The sequence below is a fragment of the Pseudopipra pipra genome, chromosome 7, assembly GCF_036250125.1.
Source record: "Pseudopipra pipra isolate bDixPip1 chromosome 7, bDixPip1.hap1, whole genome shotgun sequence".
Classification (NCBI taxonomy): Eukaryota; Metazoa; Chordata; class Aves; order Passeriformes; family Pipridae; genus Pseudopipra; species Pseudopipra pipra.
In genome coordinates, this window is record NC_087555.1 from 33,530,592 (window position 1) to 33,555,714 (window position 25,123).

Below are 25,123 nucleotides of genomic sequence, written 5' to 3' on the forward strand. Positions count from 1 at the left end.
GGAGAAGTAGCTTTGTGCATCACTGCAAATTGAGGAGGTTCAAGTAAGTGATTCATTTGAGAAAAAGGATGTCTAGAAAGAATTTCAGAAGTACTCTTAGAGAAACACCCAATTTCTCTTAATGTACAACAGTTGGGTTGTGGACAGCATTTATAAATAAAATAAAAAAACCACAACAAACCTGATACAGGCTGGCTTACATAATTTCCTTCTTTTTTTCCTTGGTAATAAGATGCATGGAATCCTTGGTGATTTGTTTTGTTTGTTATTCCAGAGGCTGGATCAGGCAGGAAAACACATGACCTGCTCTCAAATTCATTGTCCATTAATTTTCTGAGAATATTATATATCCCTTGTGTATTCTGGGAGCATGTATAAACTTCTATCCATTCTCAAATAGTAAAATAAAATAAAGAAAAAGTCTTCAGCTTGTATACAACTTTCAAAAAAAAAAAGAGGGGGAAGAAGATATAATGAAAATACATTTAGAGTTATTACATCATTAAAAAAAACCCAAACAAACCTTATTGATTCATTATTATCTTGAGAGAATACAAAGCAAAAAACAGAAAGACATATTTGCATCTAATTTACTTTGAGAGATTTATTTCAACCTATTTTCACAATTTCAAACAAAGGCTTCTTGTTAAGAATGTTCTTCTCACCTGCTTCCTACCTGACAATCCTGTAAGTTAACAGTTGGCTGGTCTCCTCCTGATTTTTAAATTTTATCTTTGAGCCCATACTTCAGAATATTCAATCTTGCTGACATAAGTTAAAAATGCAAAATGGTTATTGCATAATTTATTAAAATGTTTAGAAAAATGATACAATTTAATGTGACACCAGAATATTAACTCCAAGTATCACATTTTCATTAAAAATGTGCACAATTGCCAATACAAAGAGTCCTGATCTGTTAAAATATTTTCCTTTAAATAAACTACTACGGATAAAAAAAATGTGGCACTTCATAAAGGAGAATTTGTTTTTAATTGCATATCATAATGCTCAAATCAATACAGGTTCATGAGGAGCAGGGGATATGCTTGCAATCATATCTGTCTGCAGGGCAAATCTTCTCCAGCTTTCAGCAGCAGCTCCTGTCAGGGCGTCAGTCGCTTGGGATCCCGTGGGAACATGGAGGTCTGACGGACATTGTGCAGTCCCAGGTACAACATGGTCACTCTTTCCAGCCCTAAAACAGATGAAAACAACCCAGCAGTGCTGTCAGTCTGTTGTTCAAAACTCTTAAGAAGCTACAGATACTTCCCACCCCCTGCCAGCCAAGCCCACCGGAGGCTGAGGTGTTCACATCAGCGTGTGTGCCTGCGGGAAGGAGCTAAACCAAAAATTAGGGATTTTACAGCAGTGCCTTCTGCCATGGCACACACAGCATTTGGAACAGGTATTGACAAGAAATGGCACTGGAGACTCAAGCCTGCTCTGAATCACTTCAGGACTCCAAGGAAGGTATAGAAAAGTGAGAGCAGAGGTGGGTAATCAGGAGAACTGTACCTCGGATACAGTAACACAAATAAAGCCCAAACCAGTCTTAACAGCTTCAGAGCAAGAGACACCAAGTGCCATAAGCAGCCACAGCAAAAACCTACACCTGGGTAATTTCATCCCAAATCCTCTGCAGTACAAAAATGTAGATTCACACCACACATCTGTGTAACTATTTTCTGATGATATCTTCATGACAGTAAGTATTTCACTAGTTGTTGTGTTCTTTCTTCCTGAAATATCAGAGGTTATGTGTGTCCTGAGGAACACAGAAGCACTTCCTAATCCATGGGGCTGTATAAGCACCCCAGCCATGCTGAGGGGAAATCCAGGTGCACCCTACTTTTTCCACACACTGCCTTCCTATATTAAGATTTCCACCTGGAACAGCCTGAACCCAGTGTTAATTCCCACAGCATCTCCTGTTTGGCTGTTACTTGGCCTGACCTCTGGGACATGCCATATGGAGCACTTACTCTGCAGGAAAGATGTACCTTCAGCTTCCCTGCTGTCAGTTCTGACTGGCCTAAATCATTTTGGATCATCAGCAAATGCTGCATCTCCTCTGCTCACAAGGACTGCATGACCACCGACACTCACACCTTGTAGGTATGTCAGAAGGCAAGTGCAGAAAGACTGAATCAAAGAAATTCTGGTTCTATTGATCAGGACCTACAAAATGTCCCATTTCCACACACAGGAATAGATTTCATCCTGCCTATGAAAGCAACGTGCCAAACTGTCAGTTGTTGTCATTAAGATGCCTAAAACCTATCTTCTTTTCATTTTTATCTGTAAAACACACCCCATGACATGAAGCCTCTCAATACCTTTGCTGAAACAACAAGCATCAAGCTGATCAGTGACACTGTCAAATCCCTGATAAGGCAGAAGTAACCACTTATTTCCCCTCCCTGCAGAACAGCTCCACCAAATGCAGAGACCTGTGGCCACTGGTACGGTGGTGGCTCTGATAAATCCACACAGAATACAGTACGTTCTTGCTTCCTTCAATTTGCCTCTTGGGTCAAATTTGAAAGTGATGTGCCTGGCTAATGAACTGGCACTTTTTCTTGTGATCATCTACTTTTTAATTGCCAGATTGTGCCATTAATATTTTGCCTATTTGTTTTATGATGATCCTTGTATTTTAGCTTCTCTCCTTAAATTCTCCAGAATGAACAGCCCCACAAATTCACCTAACAAGGCTGCTGTTATGAATTTTATATTGAACTCTGCTTGAGACTGAGCAGTGTAGGTTAAGCTAACACAGAAGAAAATAAAATACAGACACACTCACCTATTCCACCCCCTGCGTGTGGAGGGGCACCAAACCGAAAGGCATCAATGTAAGCCTTTATCTTCTCCAAATCTGGAAAGGAAAAACATCTGGTTTTCACCTGCTGAATGATCCCCAAGCCAGACATACAAGTGATTACAGGACTGCAAACACACAAAAAAATTTACAAGCTAACAGTGGGGTTTTACTCCTTGAATGTATAAATTATCCAGCACTATCTAGAAATTACAACTGCAACGGATTTGTTTTACAATTTTGTTTATAACTTTTCAACAAGGAGTTGCAGGGAAACAAACTAATTTCTTAATATCACCACTCTAGATGGTTGAACAGAATTAGATGGATTAACATTACGAATGAAACAGTACTGTGAGTTTACCACTACGGCCATATAAGAAATTCTGTCCCAAATTCTTCCTCTAAAGGACACAAATTCAATCATGACTTATACTCTCTTAAATGGATTTGTTACCAATGCCATGATGTTTGGCTCTCTCTGTCAGCAGCTGAGGGTCATGAATTCTCTGAGCTCCAGACAGGATCTCCTCCCCTCTCATGAACATATCATAAGAGTTAGAGGTTTTCTGGAAAAACAAAGATGAGTTTATTTCCTACCCACAGTGACTCCATAGGTTGCAAATATGCACCTCTCAGTAACTTCACTTGTGATATTCAAAGTTGTGCAGTAAGAGTACAATATATTAGGAGCTTGCCCACGAATTACAGTCCTTGGGCTCCTTCTCAACAGACTGGAGCTGATTTAATAAACTGAAGTTCATCCACACACCCTTTGACAAGCCATTACACTTGCATGTAGTTATCCCAGCAAAAGATGCTCTGAACATATCTGTCCTGGATTTAGGAATAAACTGTGGAAATGTAAAAAACCATCTTTTATGTTAAAGCGTCTGCTGCCCTGGAAGAATGTTTTTGCCACTTTTCAGTGATGGCAGCAGTGTTTGACCATGGAGATCTCTTCATAAAGCTCTCCCAATCTCTCTAGTATGTTTTCACCAGCAACTGGAAACATTTCCCAAGTTGGGTAACACTGACCTGCTCTTGTTATCAGAATGTTAATTGTAACAGCAGATCACAGGGGGGCTGGAACTAGCTGACCTTTAAGGTCCCTTCCAAACCAAACCATTCAATGATTCTATGGTCATATAAATGTACTTTATCTATATTGTCAAGTTATCCTTACACAGCATAATTTAAACTGAAAAAAAGAGAAACACATTGAAGCAACAAGGAATTTTACTTACAGGGTTGGCTGGATCTGGCATTGTATAAAAAGGCCTCACAGCAAGAGGGTATTTGTCCAGAATGTAGAAGTCTGTGTCGTACTGAAAGAAGGTAATTTAAAGCAGTTAGAACAAAAGAAAATTACATAAAGAACAAATTACAAGAGGAAGACAAAACCAGTGAATCTTTGAAACAAAATTCAAACAAATCTCCCAATAACTTCCTACAATATTGTCTTAAAAAATAAGTTATCAATAAAAGTGGTGTATTATGTCTCAATTTTCCAATACTACTTCTAGCGTAAACTTATAAATGTTTAGCAATAAAATGTGTTGCTGTAGCAACAGGTACTTTTTTTTTTCCCAAAGATCTCATCTTTTCCTATAGATTTAGTCAGAATCTGATTTGGGTTTTTTTTTTCAATTATAAGAATAGGTTTTGGAACAGACTATCCTGTTTGGTGTACTCAGTACAACATGATAGAAATAAATATAAAAGACTGAAAATGGTGTGAAACAGTTTAACAGTGATTAAGATAAAAATGAGAGCAGATTAAACACACAGCACCAAAATGGGGATGCAGTCAGATAATTAAAAATGGTAATCAGAAACGCTTCACAATATCTGCACGTTCTGAGACACTCTATTGTCCATCAGTGTGTAAAAAGCTGTTTTACATGCAGGCATTTATACCAACCCAATGACTCCATGGCATCAGGTTTGAGATATAACAACAAATTTATTCATTCTAAACTAATTGTTACCTTTTCCTTTACCAGGCGTCCCAGCAGCTTTTCATTAGGAGTGCTGAAAAAGATTATCACCATTAAAATTAATTTAAACATGTATTGGCTATATACTTCATAAAGCCAAAAAGACTTCAAGCTACAGATCTGCTGCACCCTGAGCCTTAGAAAATCTAGTACTTGTTTCTGAATGTTTTGGATTGTGCAGGCAGAAATTGCAGAAATAAAGTATATTTATTTGTTTCTAAATATTTTGTATTGGTCCTAAAAATCCCTTAAATTAACTGATACCTAAAGGTATTCTTGTTCTTAATAGAACTACTTGCTAGTCACCATATTCTGATTACTGAAGAACTGTGTATTCTATTTCCTACTGCCATATATCTTGTGTACAACAAAAAAAGTGAGAAACACTATGAGCAGTTGCTGAGGAAATTATTTTTGCTCTATCATGCTCTTATGATTGAAACTTTTTGGATGCACAGAGAGTTTAACACACTATCCTAAGGGTAATGGATATATTATGGGAAATAAATGTTTTATTTGATTAAGTGTGTTTAGAAAAGTTGACATATAATCAGCTAATTAAACCATCCTTCAGTAAATCAATGGGAATGCATCAAAACTGCTTAATCACTTTCCTGAGAGGTGGAAGGAAGAAATGGAAAGATGTTTCTTAAAAGCAAGACCTTGAGACTGAAGAATCTTTTTGTTTAATCCTATTCAAAAACATGTGACAGTTCACATGAAGGGCTGCAACTGACAGACAAACAAATACTTCTTATCCTTAGAAGGTTCAAGTTGCTCTCACTTTATGCTGTAAGTTATTTTCTTTCAGATTTCAGAGTTTGTATCTACAGTCTACGTTAAAAGAAAGGATTATTTTCACATCTAATCATTTACTTGTCAAGAGACCTGGATGTAAGACCTGTTTACTCCTCTAAAAGCTGTGGTTCCTTCTTGGGAGCTGTCAGGTGCAGAGGACAAAACTGACACTTTCCTGCCACCTTCCCATTTGTGCCCTGCCAAAGTACCTCAGATCCTCTTCATCGCCCATCTCAACTCCCGCCTCCCTAAGCATGGCCACACCTTCACGATATTCCAGCCTCAGAGTGGGCTCCAAGAACTTAAAGGGCTCACATGGGAACTGCTTGCCCACTGTCTGGATTTCAGTTTGGAATCTGTGTGTGAGGAAACAAGAAGAGAAGCCAAATACAGAACAATCAAGAACTCACATCTGATACAGATTTTGCAATGGCACTACATTGTGCCACAAGAGGTCCCTCTTGCAATATAAAAACTGTATTAAAGCCACTTCTGGAGAAATCCTATACAATCCTAATGAAATGTTTCATCCAAGTTAATGCACCTACTTCACACACATACATGTTAATATTTTACTATCACTTCTGTCTAATTCCTTTTGTAAGAAATAATTGACTAGGTCAAATTTTGTAAAGACATTGAGAAATCATCCCTTTGATTTGTAATATTTACCTGGGTTCTTCTTTTATTTGAGTAATATCCTATTTCAAAAATAAACAAGACATTTCCTTCTGGACAGAAGAATATATTTGCATTTCTGCTGGCAAGACAGTCTAACTTGTAAACAAAAGAAAACAACTTCCTAAACTTTTGGTTTGACTTTTTAACGAGTTAGACTGAATAGTGGAAAATAATCTTTGCTGCTATCATGGAACAGATGCAGGCTGGTGTAGTAATTTTTAACCAGAAAAACTTTCTTGTATAGCAAATATTAGGATAATTTTCAAAATAGAACAAGATCATTTCCAAAAGAGAACAATCTGTTGTTCTACCTACTACCTGTAGTGCCACAAAAAGACATCTTAAATAATGATGGATCATTTCTGTTAGAAAATCCTTCCAACAGCAAACAGCAACTTTCTCAGTGCAAGCCAGCACACTCCAGGAGATGCTAAAAGTACTTTACTGGTCTGTGGTTTGAGTGAACTTTAAAAGTCAGACATGAAAAAATAGCTAAGAGCAAAGCAAAAATGTTTGTTTTGAAGTTCTGTTGAGATTAGATCAGATTATCAATGATTATCTGACAAATTGAAGAAAAAACGCTCGCCCACTTCATACCACAGTGCAAGAGCTGTCAAACAAAGAAAGCTGCTCATTAAAAGAAGGAAATGCTCTTATTACCTTTCCTGAAGCCCCTTGAATATCTGCACCAAGGTATCTGCAATCTCATCTACCACTTCATGATAGTGATAGTTAAAAGCCATTTCAATATCCAGGCCAACAAACTCAGTCAGGTGTCTGTGAGTATTGGAGTCCTCAGCTCGAAATACTGTAAAATTAAACAACAGAAGTTCTAACTGACCTGAAATGATCATTCCATTTGGAAAAATAACCCTGACAATCACATCAGCATTAGAGACATGTTGTCCTTAGACACGAAAACTCCCACTGAAAAACAGAAGGAAAAGCAGCAGCCTCAGAGCATCATTTGACACAGTGACAGCATTCCTGTAGCTGTGGTGCTCCAAGGATACAAGGCAGGATCTCTCCCTAGACCCACAGACATAAGTGCAAAAAATAGACACACTTTCAGGCAGGCAACATTTTCAGATTTGAAAACTGCCCTTTTCAGAGGAAGTGGACTTGTACACGTGTGTGTCTTCTGGGATGGTTTTTTTTTTTTCAGATATGAGTGACATAAACATGTCTTCCTATAAACCATGACTCATTTGTTAGTAATTAACAAGAAATTTAAGATCTTCTGGATTTCTTGGAATTTTTTTTTTATTCTATAAGCTGTTATTGACTTGTTTTTCAGCATTTACAGGTTATTTGAGGTCTTAGAGTAAAAAATTTGTATTACCAATTAAAGAGTCCATGCTTTTGAGACAGAGAGAATGGGACTGAAATTATTAATTTTTCATTCTTTATCGACAGCCCAGTTAAAAGTAAGCATGTTCTAAATAATGTTGTTTGGTACCTGCACAAAAACAAGGGATAAGTCCATGTTAATATGCAATCTCAAAGCTAGGTTGCCTATTTTAACTGGTTGGTACTGGGCAGTAAAGGGGCATGGTGAACAGGAAACTATGGCTGCAGTTATGGTGTTTTCCACATTTTATTAACTTCATCCCATTACCCATTTCCAATGCAACTCTATTTTTCCTCCTCACACCACAGCAGGCACTGGAGAAGAGTATTTCACCCTTATTTCACCATTTTAGTTTTGTTCCAGCAACTTCTCTGTCAACTTTACTCCATTAGTCGCCTCAACAGCAATTTGTGCTTGGTAAGTGAAACTGTGTTAAGTGAAACCATTCAGAGCTCTCAGTGTGCCTGTTGTCTCATTAGTGCTGCAGCTGCTAAAAGCCATCAGGGCCCACTTCACACGGGTGTTAAAGCAAAGCTTTTCTTACCTGGCCCCACGCAAAAAACCTTGTCAAAGTCAGCACATATACACATCTGCTTGTACAGCTGTGGGGACTGAGCCAGGTAGGCACTGGTTTTGAAGTAGGACACAGTAAACACATTGGCTCCTCCTTCACTGGCAGCTGAAAAGCAAATGCTTTTATAAGTAATAATTAAAATAAAACAGTAAAAAATACATCAGAGAGAGAACGACAGATAACTGGGCTAACATCTAGAGACCAGAAAGAGATTTTTCTTCAAAGCATATAAGAGGAAAAAGATATATTTGCATGCATTCATGCCAAGGGAAATTTTGCAGCTTAGGACTGTCACACCTTGTCTTACAAACCTGCAAATTTAGTTGGGGTAGTTTAAAATGTTACTGTTCCCAGCTGCCCTTCACCTTGGAGTGTGTGTCCCACCCCATCTGCCTGCAGCCCAACACTCTGTGGCCACCAAGCTCTGTGGGTGACACAGCCTGCCAGGGGGGACAGCAGAGCCTGAGCTCAAACTGCATATCCTGTTCTGCCAGGACCATCCTCTCTAACTGAAGGCATCGATACCTCTCACAGCCAAACCCACGCTCACCAGGGGCCACGTGCCAAAGTTTTTTCTCAGTTTGAGGCAGTTTTCATAGACAGTCAGTTACCTTGAGAGCACAGGAACCAAGAACACGTCATTTGTGTCCCTCCTGCAAACTGCCTGCCACAACTGCAGCCCTTCACCTGCCACTCCCCAGGGTGGGACAGGAGAGGGGCACTGGCCTAACTTGCTAACAAAACATGCCACAGCAAAAGATTAGTTAATCAACTTTGAAAGGTCTGATGTTAATCTGACTCTAGGTAAAGTACTTATTATTATTACTGACCATTCCAGTGAGATTAATGTTTCTTTTCTTTCATCACTACTCCCACTGATACAGTTACAGTGAATATTTACAGTTATTTTTCAACTGAGGTAACTTTTAAAACCTCAGATCTTAGGACAGCCACGATGTTTAATTTTGAAATTCAGTGAGGATTGTATTGACTTGGTTAATGTTACAAACTCCAGCCTCATTCAAACAATAGGATGCTTGCTTGCCTGCTCTCAATGGTACACTGAGCAGTAAGAATAGCACACTTCCTCAAAGGTGCTGCATAAATAAACTACTTGGGAGTCTTTTAGTACTTCAGACTGCCTTAACTGTCTCTGTAGGAAAAAAACTTATCTAATCTTCAACATACTTTCCATGTTGAAAGAATAGATGTTTACATGGATTTTCTTAAAAAGCTCATTTTTTTATCTCAACCAAGAGCTGCCTTCAAAAATATAAATACAGAAGTATAAAATTCAGGAAGAAAAATTTATTCATTTAATCAATGTACATGCAATGAGAACACCACATATATTTTGCCCTGATTTTCCGTGCTATATGTCTTAGTGGAATCAACAAAACCTCAATGAACACCAATAAGCCAATCTGATTTTTGAAAACAATACAGCAAATCAACAACAGAACTGGAAGCAAAATATGCATTTCCAGACTTTAAGTTAGGCTGAAGCTGTTATGCCACATTTCCAAAAAGAGAAACGTATCCCAGCACCTTCTATTTAGCCATGAGCCCATTGCTGAAGAAATGACATATTGTATATATCATATTTTATACCATCATATGTATATTGTAACTTCTTTATGACGGAATCTGCTTTTAATCTAAATTAGAGTGGGTTTTCGTTTTGTATACTGAGAATGGAACTGTCAGTGTCCAACAGTAAGAACACTGGAAGAACAATGCACATGATCAGACACCTGTATTTAGCAAATTAAAACTTAATCTGCACTGTGGAATACATAAATGAGGTATATGTAATACCTGTCTTGTCATTCTTTTAAAATCCAAAGTCAGGAGAAAAGGAAAGAACAACTCTGACACCAGCTACAAGTTTGCTATGTTGCATCTAAACTAGAAATGAAACTTCATGTTTTTAAAATAAAAACTTTTTGGCAGATAGGAACACTGAGCAAGTGTAAAACGAGCACACCTGGAGCTGCTGGATCACATATACAATACCTGAAATGATTTTGGGAGTCTGAATTTCCACAAATCCCTTGCGAATAAGAGTTTCTCGGAAAAGCTGACAAATACCAGACTGAAGGCAGAAGATTGCCTGACTAGTGGAGGTCTATAAGAAGAAGATAAAATAATGAATCCTAAGTTAGTTTTTCCTGACTCTATTACTTTTTCTGGGCAGCTGGAAGGATGAATCTCTTCCCTTAGGAATACTTGATTACCGGATCTGCCCAAACAGCAAAACGTGCAAATCAGTAATTCTTTATTACACAAAAGAAACAGCAGAGGAAACAAGAGAAATTATTCATTTCAATTTATGGCATATTCAGTTATAAAGGAGGCACTGTGGTCGATTCTGCATTTTAAAAAATAACTGATTTATGAGATGTGCTTCTGCAAATAAAGGTTTTATAGTAAGAAATTGAATAAAAGCACTAAACCTATTAAGAAGCTTTCAGCACAGTGAACTAGAACAGCTGCAGTAACATACAGAGCATGATAAAAGCAAAGCCATCAGTAACTTACAGAAGGTAGAAAGGTTTGTCTGTTAAAGGTTACAAACACAACAGGCTACAAAATTCATGTGAATACACAGCCACATGTTAACCAGGTACAACACTGCCTCAAAAACATCCCAAAAGCAAGGGCTAAACTCCCAGCATTTCAACAGTCCACAGAACACCTGTTCATATGAACTGCAATTCTGTCTGTTTTTACTCTTAAAAAGTGCATTTAGCTGAAAACAGAAGTAGATTAAGCTGAATTGATCACCACCTTTTTGTTAATGTAAATGACACAACTGAGCTACTTCTCTGGTTAGCACATACCTACACTACGTGTTCCTGTAACACTTGTGGCATGAAGAAGAACAAAACCACCTTAGTGAACACTGCAGAGCCTGAGAGACGTCAGCACTGAGCCCATATCTGATTTTGGGCTTGCAGCATTTCAAACGTGACAGTGAGCAACCCAAAAGGGTACAAAGAGTCAAACAAATTCCTGCAAAGGACCCAGAGAGCGGCTCTTTACGCCAACCTGCGTCACAGCACTGTTTACTTCTCCTTTCTGAAAGGTACCCAGCTCTTCAGTTAGGGCAAGAAAAGACTTGTGGGCTTTTTCACATGACTCCTACCAAACCACAAAACAAAAAACCCCCAACCAAAACAAATGATATAAGCACCCGAATTTAGACAGTCAGCCAGGAGAAACACTGAAAGAGAGCTCCATCCACCATCCCTGCAGGATAAAGACATCCCTTCACCGACACAGCCCAGGAGAAAACTGCAGGAGCGCTGCAGGTCTGCAGCAATTTGGGGCTGGCTGCCGTTTTAGCTGAGCAACGAAATATCTCAGGGGTGTAAGTGGTTTAGACTAGTAAATAATAGCTGGCAGTTCTCACTGTCTGATAGCACAAACCACAGCCGCTACTCCAAGTGTTCAAAATGAAGGAAATGAGGTTTTGAGCAACAGTTACAAAAGTACCCTCAAAGTTTTTCACTTTTTTTACGTTGGTCTCCCAGAATCAGACACGTGCAAAGACTCTGCCTGAGTTCTGGGCAAAACTTGGCAGTGACACATCAAAGCACCAGGATCATTCAAAGGATTTTTTTTTTCTTAACCAGTTCCTGCTTAAAAGGTGAAAGACATTTTCCAATTTAAAGTCATGTTTGGGTTTACCAATACAGTTTTTGATGAATCAGACACATTTCTGAAAATGCTAATAGATAAAATCTGTCACATTTATTTAAAGTGGGGTAGTTGACAATGCCTCCTCTACCCTCCTGATGAACCCAACCCCAGTTTCATGCCAGAGAGGTGAGCATGCAGTCCTGAGTCACACACTCCCAGGAAAAAGAAGAATGGTTGCTAAACCCAATCTGAAAGCAATTACTTGGTCTGACCTAAAACTGTGCACAGAAACACAGCCAGTCAATACCTAGCACAGTTCTGCACTAACAATGCTTTGTCAGGCAGTAACTCCTGGCTTTTGTGAGGATGCAGAGCAAAGATTCTGTCTTCCCAAGCCATCTATAATGATAAATTATGCTTAGAAACAGTATTTATGAAAGCAGCCAAATTCACAGAACTGGACACTGAAGCTTTTATTTAACTACAGACCAGGAACAAGCAGCAATTCTCTGTACCTCAAATTGGATCTGACAAGACCACTCTTCTTTCACCAAAGGTGGCTGAGTTTCAGTGTCCATTCATTCACAGACTGCCAACATGGATAACTGCTGGGAATTTGTGATACTGCAGTCTCCTTGTAAGGATTAAACAGCCCAACAAGACATCTGAAATAAGCTCCTAAAGAACTGCACCTGCCAATTTGCAGTGTAAGTAAATCAGTGACCTCAAAAGTTTCATGTGACACAACTTTCCGAAGATTTTAAAGATGGAGAAAAACTTTTCAGATGTAATTAAATTTTTTGCACTGGTATGGTGTTCAGGACAAAAAGCAAATTAATTCATCTGAAGAAAACAATTCAGTAACTGAGATGCTGGTATATGTATTACCAAGTTTGTACAATGGTGGGTAACACAGAACTTCCACACTTTGTACAATACAGCAAACTAAAGACAGAGACAGCTGCAAAAATTAATTGATTTTTACCTTTCCCTTAAAAAAGATCTTGCCATGGCACTCCTTTCCTGTAGTGTTTACTCCAATATGAACTCTCCCACATACATACTAACAAACTGTTTTACCTGAGGCTATGGCAAAGATAGTAAATATTTCTTCAAGAGTTAAGCAGAAAGAGAAACACACTTACCACGCCTAAATGTTGCTGCAGTTAACACTTAACTGCAACACGTTATGTTTTAAAGTTCATTTTACAGGAAAACTCCTTATTTTTAATGATCACCTTTGTTGCACACAGCAGAAAAAGAACATTTAGCTAATGATGCTGAAATACAAGTTTCAATCACAATCTCACCCTAATTTCACCTGTGTGTTTATTATTCAGATGGTACAATGGAAGATATTAATAATAACAACTGAGCACTGTAAGCAAGATCATAAAAACCATTATTTCATCTGGCACAAGCTCTATTGACAGAACAACAGCAATGCAGGAGGCCAAATGTGTTTCAGTGGAATTGAGGGCAGTTCACACCTCAGGTGATTGTATCTCCCAGAGCTGAGACCCAGGCACAGACATGCCAAGTTGAACTTTTCTTTTTTACTCTCACCTCAGCTCTAGAATTTGTTCTGCTCTCTCCTCCTTTTTGCTTTTCTGCTTGCCTGCTGTAACTAGCTATCTTCCACCATAAACAGCCACTGAGTACATAGTTGGCTACAAAAAAAGGGAAAATAACACAATCTATATTCTTTTAAGTAATATACATTATTTTAAATAATGTAAATAATTCTGCCATTCCTTTACTACATGTAGGACAAATGAAGGTTTTGCTAGGAAACAGAATCTGTACTAAATAATATTTTTTAACCCCAAAGTGACTGAAGTTAATTTTTATTCCAATTACTTATCGTATAAGAAGAATCTATGAAGTTTGTTGTCTAAAGAACTGGGACTGTGTATGTCTTCACTACCCACAATAAAATAAACTGCACATCTGCTTGTTCATTACAGCCTGAATTCAGCCAGGGAAAGCACAGCTTTTGCAATGAGGAAATTGAATTCGACGCAATGAAATCAAGCTTGAAGTAATCGAGTATTTTGAAAAAAGTGCATTAAGATCAGTGTGCAGTTGGATTATCACATGACACAGTTTGACATCCATAAAGTACTAAAGATACAGTTTAATGTTTATGCTCTACCCCGAGCAGCATAAACAAGATAGTACTGACCCTGAAAAGGCTACAATTTGGTCTCAATGAGCTGTGCATTAGCAGACACAATTACAGCACCAGGACTGCAAAATGCATGTAATTCAAGCCCAATTTGGACAGATACTGCTGAGATAAAAGCCCTGCTGAACATCAAAAATAAGCCAGAGCAAGGACATCAGTCAGGTCCATTGTAAAACTGGATGCACCTGAACTGATTTTTTTCTTCAGACGAAGACAAACTCAGAAGCAAAACCTGAAAATGAGTGTTTCACTGGTCTTTTCTTCATTGCATTTCATCTATCACAGAACTTCATGAAATATGACTGAAGTAGGTGTTTTTATAGACATGGGAAGTCTCCACACCACAGAACATTGCAGTTAAACTTAAGAACAGCAGAAAAGCAAAGATTTAAAACACGGTCAGTGCTCCACTTTGCCTTCTTTAACTGTTCCAGTAAGTGAAGGGTAAATCAAACATCTCTAGAATCAAGTGGTTTGACTTTCATTCACCACCATGAAAAATCGATACTTAGGTCAGCAGTGGTTTCCTCACAGTCACCTGTGGTTATGTGTAAGAAAATCTGGTCTGTGCAAGGACTTTTCCTTCTTCTTACCAGCTCTCCTTTCTCCACACCCCTGATTTTTTACTCCAAGTGTGTGATCTGTATTTTATGAGTTAACCCAGCAGGAACAGGTTCATTCTTCCTTAGTCATCCTTCCTTGGAAATGATTTTTAAAACCCCTCTGCACTAAATAATCACAATTTTCTCTACATACATCAGAATAACAACTACAGCAATAGCTTGGGATCTTGGCATTTAAGTACTTCCCATCCCTAACCTAAAAAAAAAAATGCCTATCAGACACTTCTGAGAGATCTCTGTCAGCAACCAAAATGCAAGATTGTTACTAGTTCAGTGCAATTTTCACACGTACACAAGTATGGAAGTCTTGCAGTTTTTGTAGAATACTTCGCATATTACAGCTCCACTAATGTAATTTCCTTTTTATTAATTTTACACTCCTTCTTCTGCATCATAATCAAGCTCTCCTCCATATACATTATAGCTGGATGGAGTGATGCTAGTTTTGGAAATCCAGTCTTTTTTATTCATGCAGTAACTGAGTTTCACTGCTCCATGTTATCCTGATTTGGCCCTATCCAATGAATTCCTTGGTTAATCACTACTTAAAACTAGTTAAATGACTTAATTACTTTAAATACTGCAGTGAAATGGACAAAAATAATTTTAGTTTCATACTAAGGACTTTTTTAATCCAAGCCCAGCCAAGATCTATGCATTTAGCTTGTTAAATCTTTCTCAAAAAAACAGTATCTCTGTTTTTGATGTTCAGTGACCCCCTTCTTCCTTAGAAAACTGGGGCACTGAGGAGAAGAGAACTAGATGATATCTGTGGCTGGACTTCCTCCTTCCTCCCACACTCATAGGAACAGATCAGCACAGCACCTCTATTAGATCTGTTCTGTTAACACCTCTTCCCTGTTGCCCATGATCTGGTTTTCCTAGAAGGAAGAGCTATGGCAGAGCAGTGGCCAGCAATGGTTTCAGTCAACACACCATATTTTCCTCTCCCCCTTAGCACATGCCTACTTGAGCAGTGCATTGGAAACACCAGGGGCTCTTGGAGGTCCCATTTGTACTCCAGTAGCTCCAGTCATTGGAACCACATCGCTGAAAATCAATGACTGCTTTTTAGGTTTCTTCTCCAGTTATTTCGAAGGACAAACTGCCTTTGTACCCCCACTCTTGTGATTCCACTGCACACAGTGCTTAGGATGTGAACATACATACAAGCACATGTTCTCACTGGGATGTCTCCTTTCTCCGTTAAATACCTTTCCTGCTTACTCAGCATTCCCTTTAAAAAACAGATCAAACTAACACAGAAGCAAAGCTCCTGCAGTACAAACAAAGCAAACCAATGAGTAGGCAGATGCCCTCAACTGCATTCCAGCCAAGGATACCTCCGTGCCATTTTTCAGCCAGTATTTTTAACCTTTATTTCCCTTTGTATTACTTCTCTGTTCTCTTTGGGGCTCATGGCTCTTTCCAGTTTATTATTTTCATTAATTTAATGGATTTTCTTAAGTTTCTCTGGAGTCCTGTTGATTATTTTTATTCATCACCTGAAGTTCAAGCAAAGCTTGCACTTGCAGCATCCCAGAGCTCTCCTTTCAATTTAGTACACTGCCTTACCACTCCTGCAAGCTGATGATCCTTCAAATAAATGATTTTCACTTTCAATCATTAGTACAGAATTCTGAAAGGCTTAATTTAAGACTGATGAAGAGACCAATATGAGGAGATACTGAGTAACCTGAAAAGTAATGGCAAATTGAAGTTACTCAGCATTATACATAAGCTCAAGTGAAAAGCAAATAACTTTGGTCCAAGTAAAACAATTTGCACAAGTAGTTTTTGTTGTTGAAATAAGGAGATCAGATGCTGAAATGCTCTAAGTATCTCAGTGCCAGAAGTTTTCCAAATTTCCCCATAAGTGACTTTTGTGTTTCATTTCCCAGCCCATAGACTGATTTACTGAGAAACTGCCATTATCAGAACTGTGTACACCAAAAAATGAGCTAAGCACAGTCTTCATTCAATGAAAAGTTCATTACAATTTTACTGTGGAGAGCCAAAGGTGGGAAAAGGCCAGGGTGCCTCCTGTCAGTAAGAATGGTTAGTTACTGACACATTTAGTGTTAACTGCTGTTTTATCAAAAAAGAATCCAAATTCTGTACATAATTTAGTAGATGTTCTTTTGTGGCCGATCAAAAAGAGTAAATATTTGGGAGCTCTATGAATTCAGAGGAGGCTGTGCCTCTATGACCTGGATGAAGAAAGGTGTTTCAAAAAAATAAAAGGAAAATACATGAATGTGGAAGAAACAAAGAGCATGAGATTGGTATTGTGGCCTGGCACAATTTCACTGCCAGGACATGCATTACAGCACCTCTATAGCACTTAAACTTCCATCTTATACCTCAAAAGTGAGCTCTTCACAGGTTTTGGGTATTAAAGACTACATCCAAGAAAATATGCTGTCTCTAAATTGTCCCTTTTCAGTCACCTTTGACTTTTGTAAATAAAAGTCCTGTTGTACATGGCCACATGTCAAATACTAAATGTTCTCCTTCAAACTCCTAATACCTGTTCTTTAATTAATGTCAGTAGAGGTGAACATTTAGGATTCAAAAACCCTGTGTTTTCACAACACCACTCACAAAAACATCTTGTTTATTTTTTTTCTGGCCAACAAAACACTTCCATCAAATCCGTGAGTTTTCTTGCTTCATGGATTAGAAATGTGAAGAATAAACACTTGCAGGCAAGCAAGCAGCACAGCATGTTCCTTACCCTCAGATCAATGATTCTGTTGTCCAGTCTTGTATCTTGGTTTACAGTAGCTCTTCCATCCTAAACAGTTGTGCAAAACCACACAGTGAATACACATCCAAAAAATAAACAACACTCCAACAAAATAAAAGTAACAGAGAAAAATTAGCGTTACTTCTAAGTTCAGCAGAATTTCTAGATCATTCTAGAAAAAACATACAGCACAGGCAGCATAGCAAAGGTAAAGGTGCAACTTCTCCCAGAGGTCACAGAGGACCCCAACTATGAGGACCCAGCAGAAACACATGCAAGACTGGAAACCCTCTGGTTTTGACCTTCTGCTGCAGTTCTCTATCAGAGCTATAGAGATGTTGGACACAGCTCTGGATAACATAAAGGAAATAAAATGCAAGCCCAACAAACCACCAAAATCACCACATTAAGGAAGCCACTTTCATGCTTTTGATCAGCTACAAAGACAACAAAAGGCATTTGAGGATGCCAAGGTTTCACCTCCTCTCCTTCCACCTCTGGCCGCACAGCATCGTCCAGCTGCAGGGGCAGGCGGGGCTCAGCCGAGCTGATCACATAGATCTGAAAGCGAGAGAGCACACAAATAGCTGAGGCTCTGCTCCACGGGAGCTGCCACTGACAGAGGGCTATTTCTGGCACAGACCTGAAACACTGTTTGCATAGGCTGTGATTTTATTCAAGTACTGGAGATACACGGGTGCATTCTCATGACAATACTGGAAATGCTTAGTTCTTGCTTTCCTTTTGAAAGATTAAAAATATCCTTTTTTCTTCTGAGAAGTACCAAGTCTAGCAAGCACATACTGCCTGAGGGATGAGGTTCTTGGCATCAATGCCAGCTCTGAAACTAGGAGACTTCACCGAGTTTTAGGTTCTGATTCCAGCAGGATCATCCTGTTCTTCTTGTTGTTAATGTATTATTTACTTATCATCTGAAAGAGCTATTTCAGGTTGAAAAATTTATGAGACACCTAAAGTACAATCAGAGAATGAAAAACAGCTTGCCCTGCCTTACAGTCTAGTTACAAGAGCAGTGAATTCGATGTTCTTTAAGAAAAATCAAGCGTATGACAACCTGCACATATATTAAAACATGTTTCTTCACAATCTGCAGGTTTTCCCCAATGCTAAAATTTACCTTACTGTTATAATAGCCATTGTACTCTAGCCCTGAGGCCACTGTGTTTCAGCTGTATTGCAGGCAGAGTTTGCTTAAAAACCTTTAAAAGGAAAGGATATTACATAAAGGTTTAAATATGCTTTCTATTTAAACAAATTATAAAGTTGCACTTCCTCCACCCCTACAGCACGAGCTCCAGGAATTTTAGGTTTCAAAAGCTCCCATACTGTTAAGCCAGTGAGAGTTTATTTCTGCCCTGAGTTCTGTATTTCACTCCATTGTATTGAGGGGAAGATTGTAACTCTGATAAAGAAGAAACTGCTGACTTGCACTTAAAAAGAAGCAGACTTTAGTCCAGTATCTGCTTCAGTTAAGAATCAGAAATAAGAATTACAAGCTTCTGTACCCAAATTGTTCTAGGGAGATACTTTATTTTACTTGATACTGCAATTCAAATGGCAGATAAAAAGAGGAAAATATAAAACCCAAATAACTTAAACCCAGAAATGTTTAGTGTTTACATAAGATACACTGAAATTTGTAGTTTAAAGGAGTTTATTTCTCTGGCCTGGGATTCCTTACTGACAAAGTAAATATATGCAGAGAGTCAATCTCAACAGATAATTTATGAAACAATTAACCAGTGCTCCATTTGCTCAAACATTTACCCTTTGAACATGAAGCTCAACATCTTGCTGAGTACAACCTCCAACTTTCTGAAATGCTTTCCTCACAACACCTTCCACATCCACAATGCTCTCCTTGGTGATGCTGCCAAGAAAGAGAGGACAGAAGGGTTACTGAATTCCATGGCACTGGGCACCAGCACGTTCAGGTACTGCATGGACTGCTGAAAACAACAGAGTTAAGGACCTTGGTGAAGTTACTTTTATATATATAATAAGCAAGTAATGAAGGACTTTGCCAAAATACTCCCAGCCACAATGAATTCAAGCTGGGATGGAGGACTTGTGAGGGAAAGAATGATGATTAAGCTCAGTGCTGTCCCGTTCTTTGTGTGTGAATACACAAACTGACAGTCACAGCTCTTTTTCTAGGCCAGGACACTCTTGCATGTGTCAGCTGATGCAATTATCTGAAAGATGTGCCTTCCTCAGCTAAACAACAAACTGAAGGGAAGTCCTACAACTAGAGGGGAAAATCAAAACTGCTCCAGCTTGTTTAAACTACAGACTTGTTACTGAGAGCTGCAAGATGCTTCTAAGTCATTTTCTGGCGACAGGGGACATCCTAATTGCTCTCCACTACCAGTCACTAATAGTACATTAAAACACCACATACCCTCCAGAAAGTCTTCCAAAGATCTGACATAAAGCATGTCTGCTATAAGCAAACAGTAACAAAAGCCTCAAGAGTCAGAGGTGAGAAAAAAAAATTTGTATGAGGTTTTTATTTACATATTTAAGGTACTGGAATTTAAACCAGTACTTTTCTACAGATACTCTCACCCTCACTGGAAATATATTTTCACTCTGTCTCTTTGCTAACAGGCTTACAAAAGGCCAAATATCAGAAAATATTTTTTCCCTTTTTACAAAAAATGTTACAACTCATCTTTCACTCCTCGGGCCTCCTTGAGGAGGCTGAAAAGCACTCCATGAACATCACTTGAGCCCCCAAATCCTCAGCCAGCAGGGAAGTATCAGGCCCACAATTTAACTACAAATAATAAGAGGTGAGCGAGGATGTCATGGACAAGCTGGTCACTGCTGGGCTCGGCAAAGCAAAGAGCCATTAACAATCCCCAAGTTCACAAGGCTGGTGCTTCTTTTACTTTGAGTAAAGACGATAAAAGTCTTGAGAAATCTGATGACATTGAAGTAACAGCAGAAAATTCAAGCATCAGAAGTCTCAAAACCAAACAGTGGCACTGTAAGTAAACTCTGAATAACTTAAAAAAGCCAAATTTGAGCATTTTAATTGATTACACTGTTTCTTTGATGGTAATACTTTCAGGGGATAGAAGTCATTGGCAGCTGCTCTAAAAGTTATAGACCATGGTGATTCATATGCTTGCCTTTCTTAACCATTAGGTAATTCTACCTACTGCATAAAACTCGTGAGTAGTGTGTGCTTCTGGTACATTTACACTTTAAACCAGTTGCTCAAATCATGACTAAATTTGCCCAAAGCAGAGGTCGAGAGCTGGTTTTAAATCAGAACTCGCTCAGTTATGGGTGAGCCTCCATTCATCTCCATCATTTTAGCAGAGGCAACAAATTCAAGAAAGGGTAACTGAAATGACACCAAGTGCTTGGAGGTACACTCTCTTACAAATGACTGTTTAAAACTCCTTAAAAAGACTGTGGAACCAATACAGTGCTTTGGATGCAAGAGAATGTGATGATAAGAAATGCACAGAGAATAAATTATGCTGAAACTGTCATAAGTGTAACTATAAATCCCCTCTGCTTTTCAGATACATGAATGTTTAAAAGAAAGTTTTACTCTCTTGTGAACTTTTTTCCCCAAACAGTTCTCTTCTGTCTGTTTTTCCCCGCTTCGTTTTCCATGTCGACACTTTGGCAAATGTCCAGAAAACACCACTAATGACATGAAGAGCAGTGTCTTCACTGAAAATGTAAGGTTCTAATCTGCTGAATAAAAGCCCTCCCACTAATAAGTGCAAATAATGTTTTAGACTTACTGAAGGAAATTCTTTGCGTTGCAGAAAAAAAAAACTAGTTAAATAGAAAAGTGTTGTATGATGGATTCCCAAGCAGATTACTGATCCCGTGGCTGAGAACTGGTGTGAGTGAAGTCCTTACAGAGCTTTGATCAGAACATGCAAGGAATTCAAGACATCCAAAATGGTATCAGCTTAAAAGCACAGGAAGACACTGACTTTTACATCCCTTTTACACGTTGTAACTGCAATATTGCTTTGCAAACTTGCATAACAGAACTTATCTGAATGTATGATAAAATGAGCTTTCTCTCTCTAAACTGGAGTTGCAAATAAAATGTGTTTCTTCATCTGGACCATACTTTAAAACTGTAGCATTCCTTAGGAGTTACATTTGCCATAATTTTAATTGCAAAATTAAACTATGTAAATCCCTGTATCCAAATATGCTTGGACACAAAAGCACTATGAAGGTTTCTGCTGCATATGGCTCATATGAGTACATCTTTGTACTCACAAACATTCAACATCTCCTCTAACTTTCATTTGATAAATAAAAAATATGCTTTTTTCTCCTTAAAACTACAGATTTAATCAGGAATGGAAATAAAAGCTGGTGTTTTGAGTTCTGTTTGAACTCAGCAAGATCTAGAGCTGCAAAAATCAGAAGTCCCTAACAAAGTGCATCAAACAAACTACAGAAACCCAGAAGGTGCTGCTTTGATCCCAACAGGTAATTCCAATAATGTTACTGAAATGGTAATTTCAGGTCAAGTTACAACAAGAAACAAGAAGTTTTAAGGAAATGCCAGTAAATTTGTTTTCCACAGCAGCAGGACCAAGTCATCTGGGTGATTTTTGATAAAATTCCCCCGGGGAACAAAAAAACCCCCAAACACACCAAAAAAAGTGAACAAGTAGCAGAAAAGCGTGACAAAGTTACCACCATTCCCAAAGAAGACAACAATATTTATACCTGTAATTAATATTAGCAAGGACTAGAAACTCAATTAGTTTAATAATAAATAAATTAATAAATAAATGCATCATTAAGAAAGATGACATCTTTACATTGTTTAATATTAAAGAAGCTACTTGAGTAATAGATTCATGAAGTCCAATGCTAAAAAATTTCTCTGTATAGTAAACGACTTTACATGTAATGGTCCAAAAAATCAAGACTACAATTACTAAAGTGTCCACTAGATGCCTTTTTATGTCCCTCTTAATTATTTGCATGTCTGTTAGCCAAGACTTTCTCTTTCAACCACAGGATTGCATCCTTGCAGCCTGTATGGCAACATCTTTCACCAACAGCTTTGTGTTGCAAGCTGAACCCTGTGCCGAGGTGAAGAACAATAAACATTTTCTTGATCAAAAGTCTGAAGAATAGGAAAAAACTTGGTTATTTATAGATTTTAAGTAGAAAATATTTTAATTCATCTGTAGCATCTATACTTACTCAGGCATTTTCTTGTTTTTACATCTGTAAGCACTCTGCATTAATTACTATATCAATACATTATTAAATCTAAAAGTATTAAATAATTGTCATAAAATATAATAATCAATGATACTTTATGTGACTGCCAATGAAAGCTGAAGGCAATGGAGTTTACTTTTAAAAAATGAGTTGAGAGTATAAACATTTTGTACTCAATGAGAGCAACTGTGATCCTGCCTGCACAGACAGAGCAAGTATCCATGAAGCCCCCTGAAAACTGACATTGTACTCCTGAAGGTCAGGTAAACACCTTATTCTCTTCATTCTAAAAATATAATAATCTGTTTCTTATACCAACATTCTAACACTTGGTTGAACCCCACTACCTTTTGGGAAAAAAGAAGCCTGTCTGCTTTTAGAGATTTTAAGTAACAAAATCCACCATGCATTTTTAATAACTTTTACTGAAGAAACTCCACTTTATTTCCCTTCTGCATTTCCCCAACTTCATCCTCTGTTCACTGCAACCTGTCACACCTTTGTATCTGTGACTTAAGAACCCTCCATTGGCAGAAAATCTTCTTGCATAGGTACCATCAGACTGGGATTTAAATCACTAATTTCCCTAGGATTTAACAGTTTTCGTTAGTCTCCCAGAAAGGCAGATTTGCCTGAGTGTAGAGCATTTTATCTTGCAACTTCACCATCAACCTTTTCCAATCTGAAATACATTCAGACACAAAGACAACAAAAGTGGACTAAATATTCCAGAAATGGTCTAATGACTGGCACATATTACATTAATGGCAGTTTATTTCTCTTTTTCAAAACTCCAGAGATCTCCCAGCACAGCAAATAAGAACTGCATTGGCTGCTGTCAGGTCAGTTATCCATCACCATCTCACATTTCTCTCTGTACTCTGCTACATATAAATCCTGATCAGACACCAAATCTGATGTAATGATCACAAAGGTACAAATTCCCACTGAAGAGCATCAAAGTGATTATTCTAAATGAGCCCTGGTTACTCTACACTCCTGAGAATCTACTTTACCAGTCCAATTTCTGTGTCACCAGCAAACTTAACAACTGCAATTTGACATCTTCTTCCAAACCACTGACATAAAAATTGAACAGAAATGCATAAAGAAAACATTCTGCAGTATCCAGCAGTTTTCCTAGTTTTACTAAATTATCCAGCTAAAAACTCATGTCTATTTTTCTACGCTGTGCATTATTTTCATACAGGTTTACCCTTTTTTTCCCCCTTCCATTTTTATTCTCTTTCCTGTATTTTTATTCTCTCCTATAAAGAGCCATCAAGTATTTCCTCTGCAAGGACACATTTGGGCAGCTAAATTAGAATCTGTTAACCACCTCTGCCAACTGCTCTATCATCTCACGTGGCTCTGGCAGTGGGGTGGCAGGAAAGGCTCAATGCTGATATAGAAAAAGAGAAAGAAAACCAAAACCAACCACACCCCACACTTGCTGGAAAAAGCAGGTTGATAAATTACTAATTGCTCCACTTGGCACCTCTGCTGCCTGAAGGAGACAATGAACTCTTTCCCTTACACAGCATCCCGTGCAGGACCAGGCTGCATTGGTTTTTCTGATCAAAGACATAAGAACAATTCCACAGCTGCCAATCCAGCATCTCCAGTGGCTCTGTGCTGTTGGCCATGAACATTTTGAAAGTTCAACTAGAAACTTTCCATAGTTAAACTCCCAGAAATGCCTGTAAAATCTGAGCTAAATGAGTGTTAAGTACCTTTCACTAAAAAGAAGTTACATTCTTATGATGATGGAAATAATTAGTATATGAATGTTGCTGACCACAGGAGGTTATGAAAGCTCTTGGTTTCCATGTGCCAATATCTAAAAGAGGAACTGGTTTGTTTATCATTTATGAAAATTTGTACAAGAAATGTTCATTATTTAATGAACTCTCATTAAAAACACAAGATCCAGAATTTCACAAATTATTTTAAAGGAAGTCGTGAACACAATCAAAATATGAGAAAGTAGCACATGAAAAATATAAATTATGTACTACCAGTGAAAAAGTTGAAAAATCTATTGAAATTTAAGGTATTTAAGTGATGTTTTCATCAATAAATGTGTATTTGCTCACTTAATGCGCAGGAAATGATGATGAAAAGAGACACTGAGAAGGGCAGGGAAACAGGACTGCTATTTTTAGACATCTAAGACATGCCTCATCTGTTAAAAATAATGGCAGCATTCCAGAGCAGGTGAAATCCGGCCGGGAAGTGACTGAGGCCAGGCACGTTCTGGGCTCTGCCTCAGGTGCTGTGACACAGAGACCCCACGTGCCCTCAGGAGCCAGGGAACAGCAGCAGCCTCGGAAGGGATAAGAAGCAGCTGCAGTGGCAACATCAGACAGAATTGTGGGAGATCTGGAAAAAGTGAGAGCATGGCAGGATATGAATAAAAGAGGTCTGTGGGTGGGAAGGA

The 25,123-nt window shown here is 38.3% G+C and overlaps 1 protein-coding gene across 1 annotated transcript in view; it reads right to left on the reverse strand.

The window, feature by feature from the left end:
• Positions 1 to 584: 584 nt before the first annotated feature.
• The window catches only part of DARS1 (aspartyl-tRNA synthetase 1), a 36,439-nt gene continuing 11,900 nt past the window's right edge, over positions 585 to 25,123 (reverse strand). Inside the window, exons 5-16 of the mRNA XM_064661601.1 lie at positions 19,222 to 19,324; positions 17,914 to 17,994; positions 17,422 to 17,481; positions 10,245 to 10,356; positions 8,199 to 8,333; positions 6,964 to 7,111; positions 5,832 to 5,978; positions 4,816 to 4,858; positions 4,072 to 4,152; positions 3,282 to 3,393; positions 2,810 to 2,881; positions 585 to 1,198 (exon numbers count right to left, since the gene is read on the reverse strand). Coding sequence (XP_064517671.1) covers positions 1,107 to 1,198; positions 2,810 to 2,881; positions 3,282 to 3,393; positions 4,072 to 4,152; positions 4,816 to 4,858; positions 5,832 to 5,978; positions 6,964 to 7,111; positions 8,199 to 8,333; positions 10,245 to 10,356; positions 17,422 to 17,481; positions 17,914 to 17,994; positions 19,222 to 19,324 — 1,186 coding nt within the window. The 3' untranslated portion in view covers positions 585 to 1,106. The remainder of the gene's footprint in view (positions 1,199 to 2,809; positions 2,882 to 3,281; positions 3,394 to 4,071; positions 4,153 to 4,815; positions 4,859 to 5,831; positions 5,979 to 6,963; positions 7,112 to 8,198; positions 8,334 to 10,244; positions 10,357 to 17,421; positions 17,482 to 17,913; positions 17,995 to 19,221; positions 19,325 to 25,123) is intronic.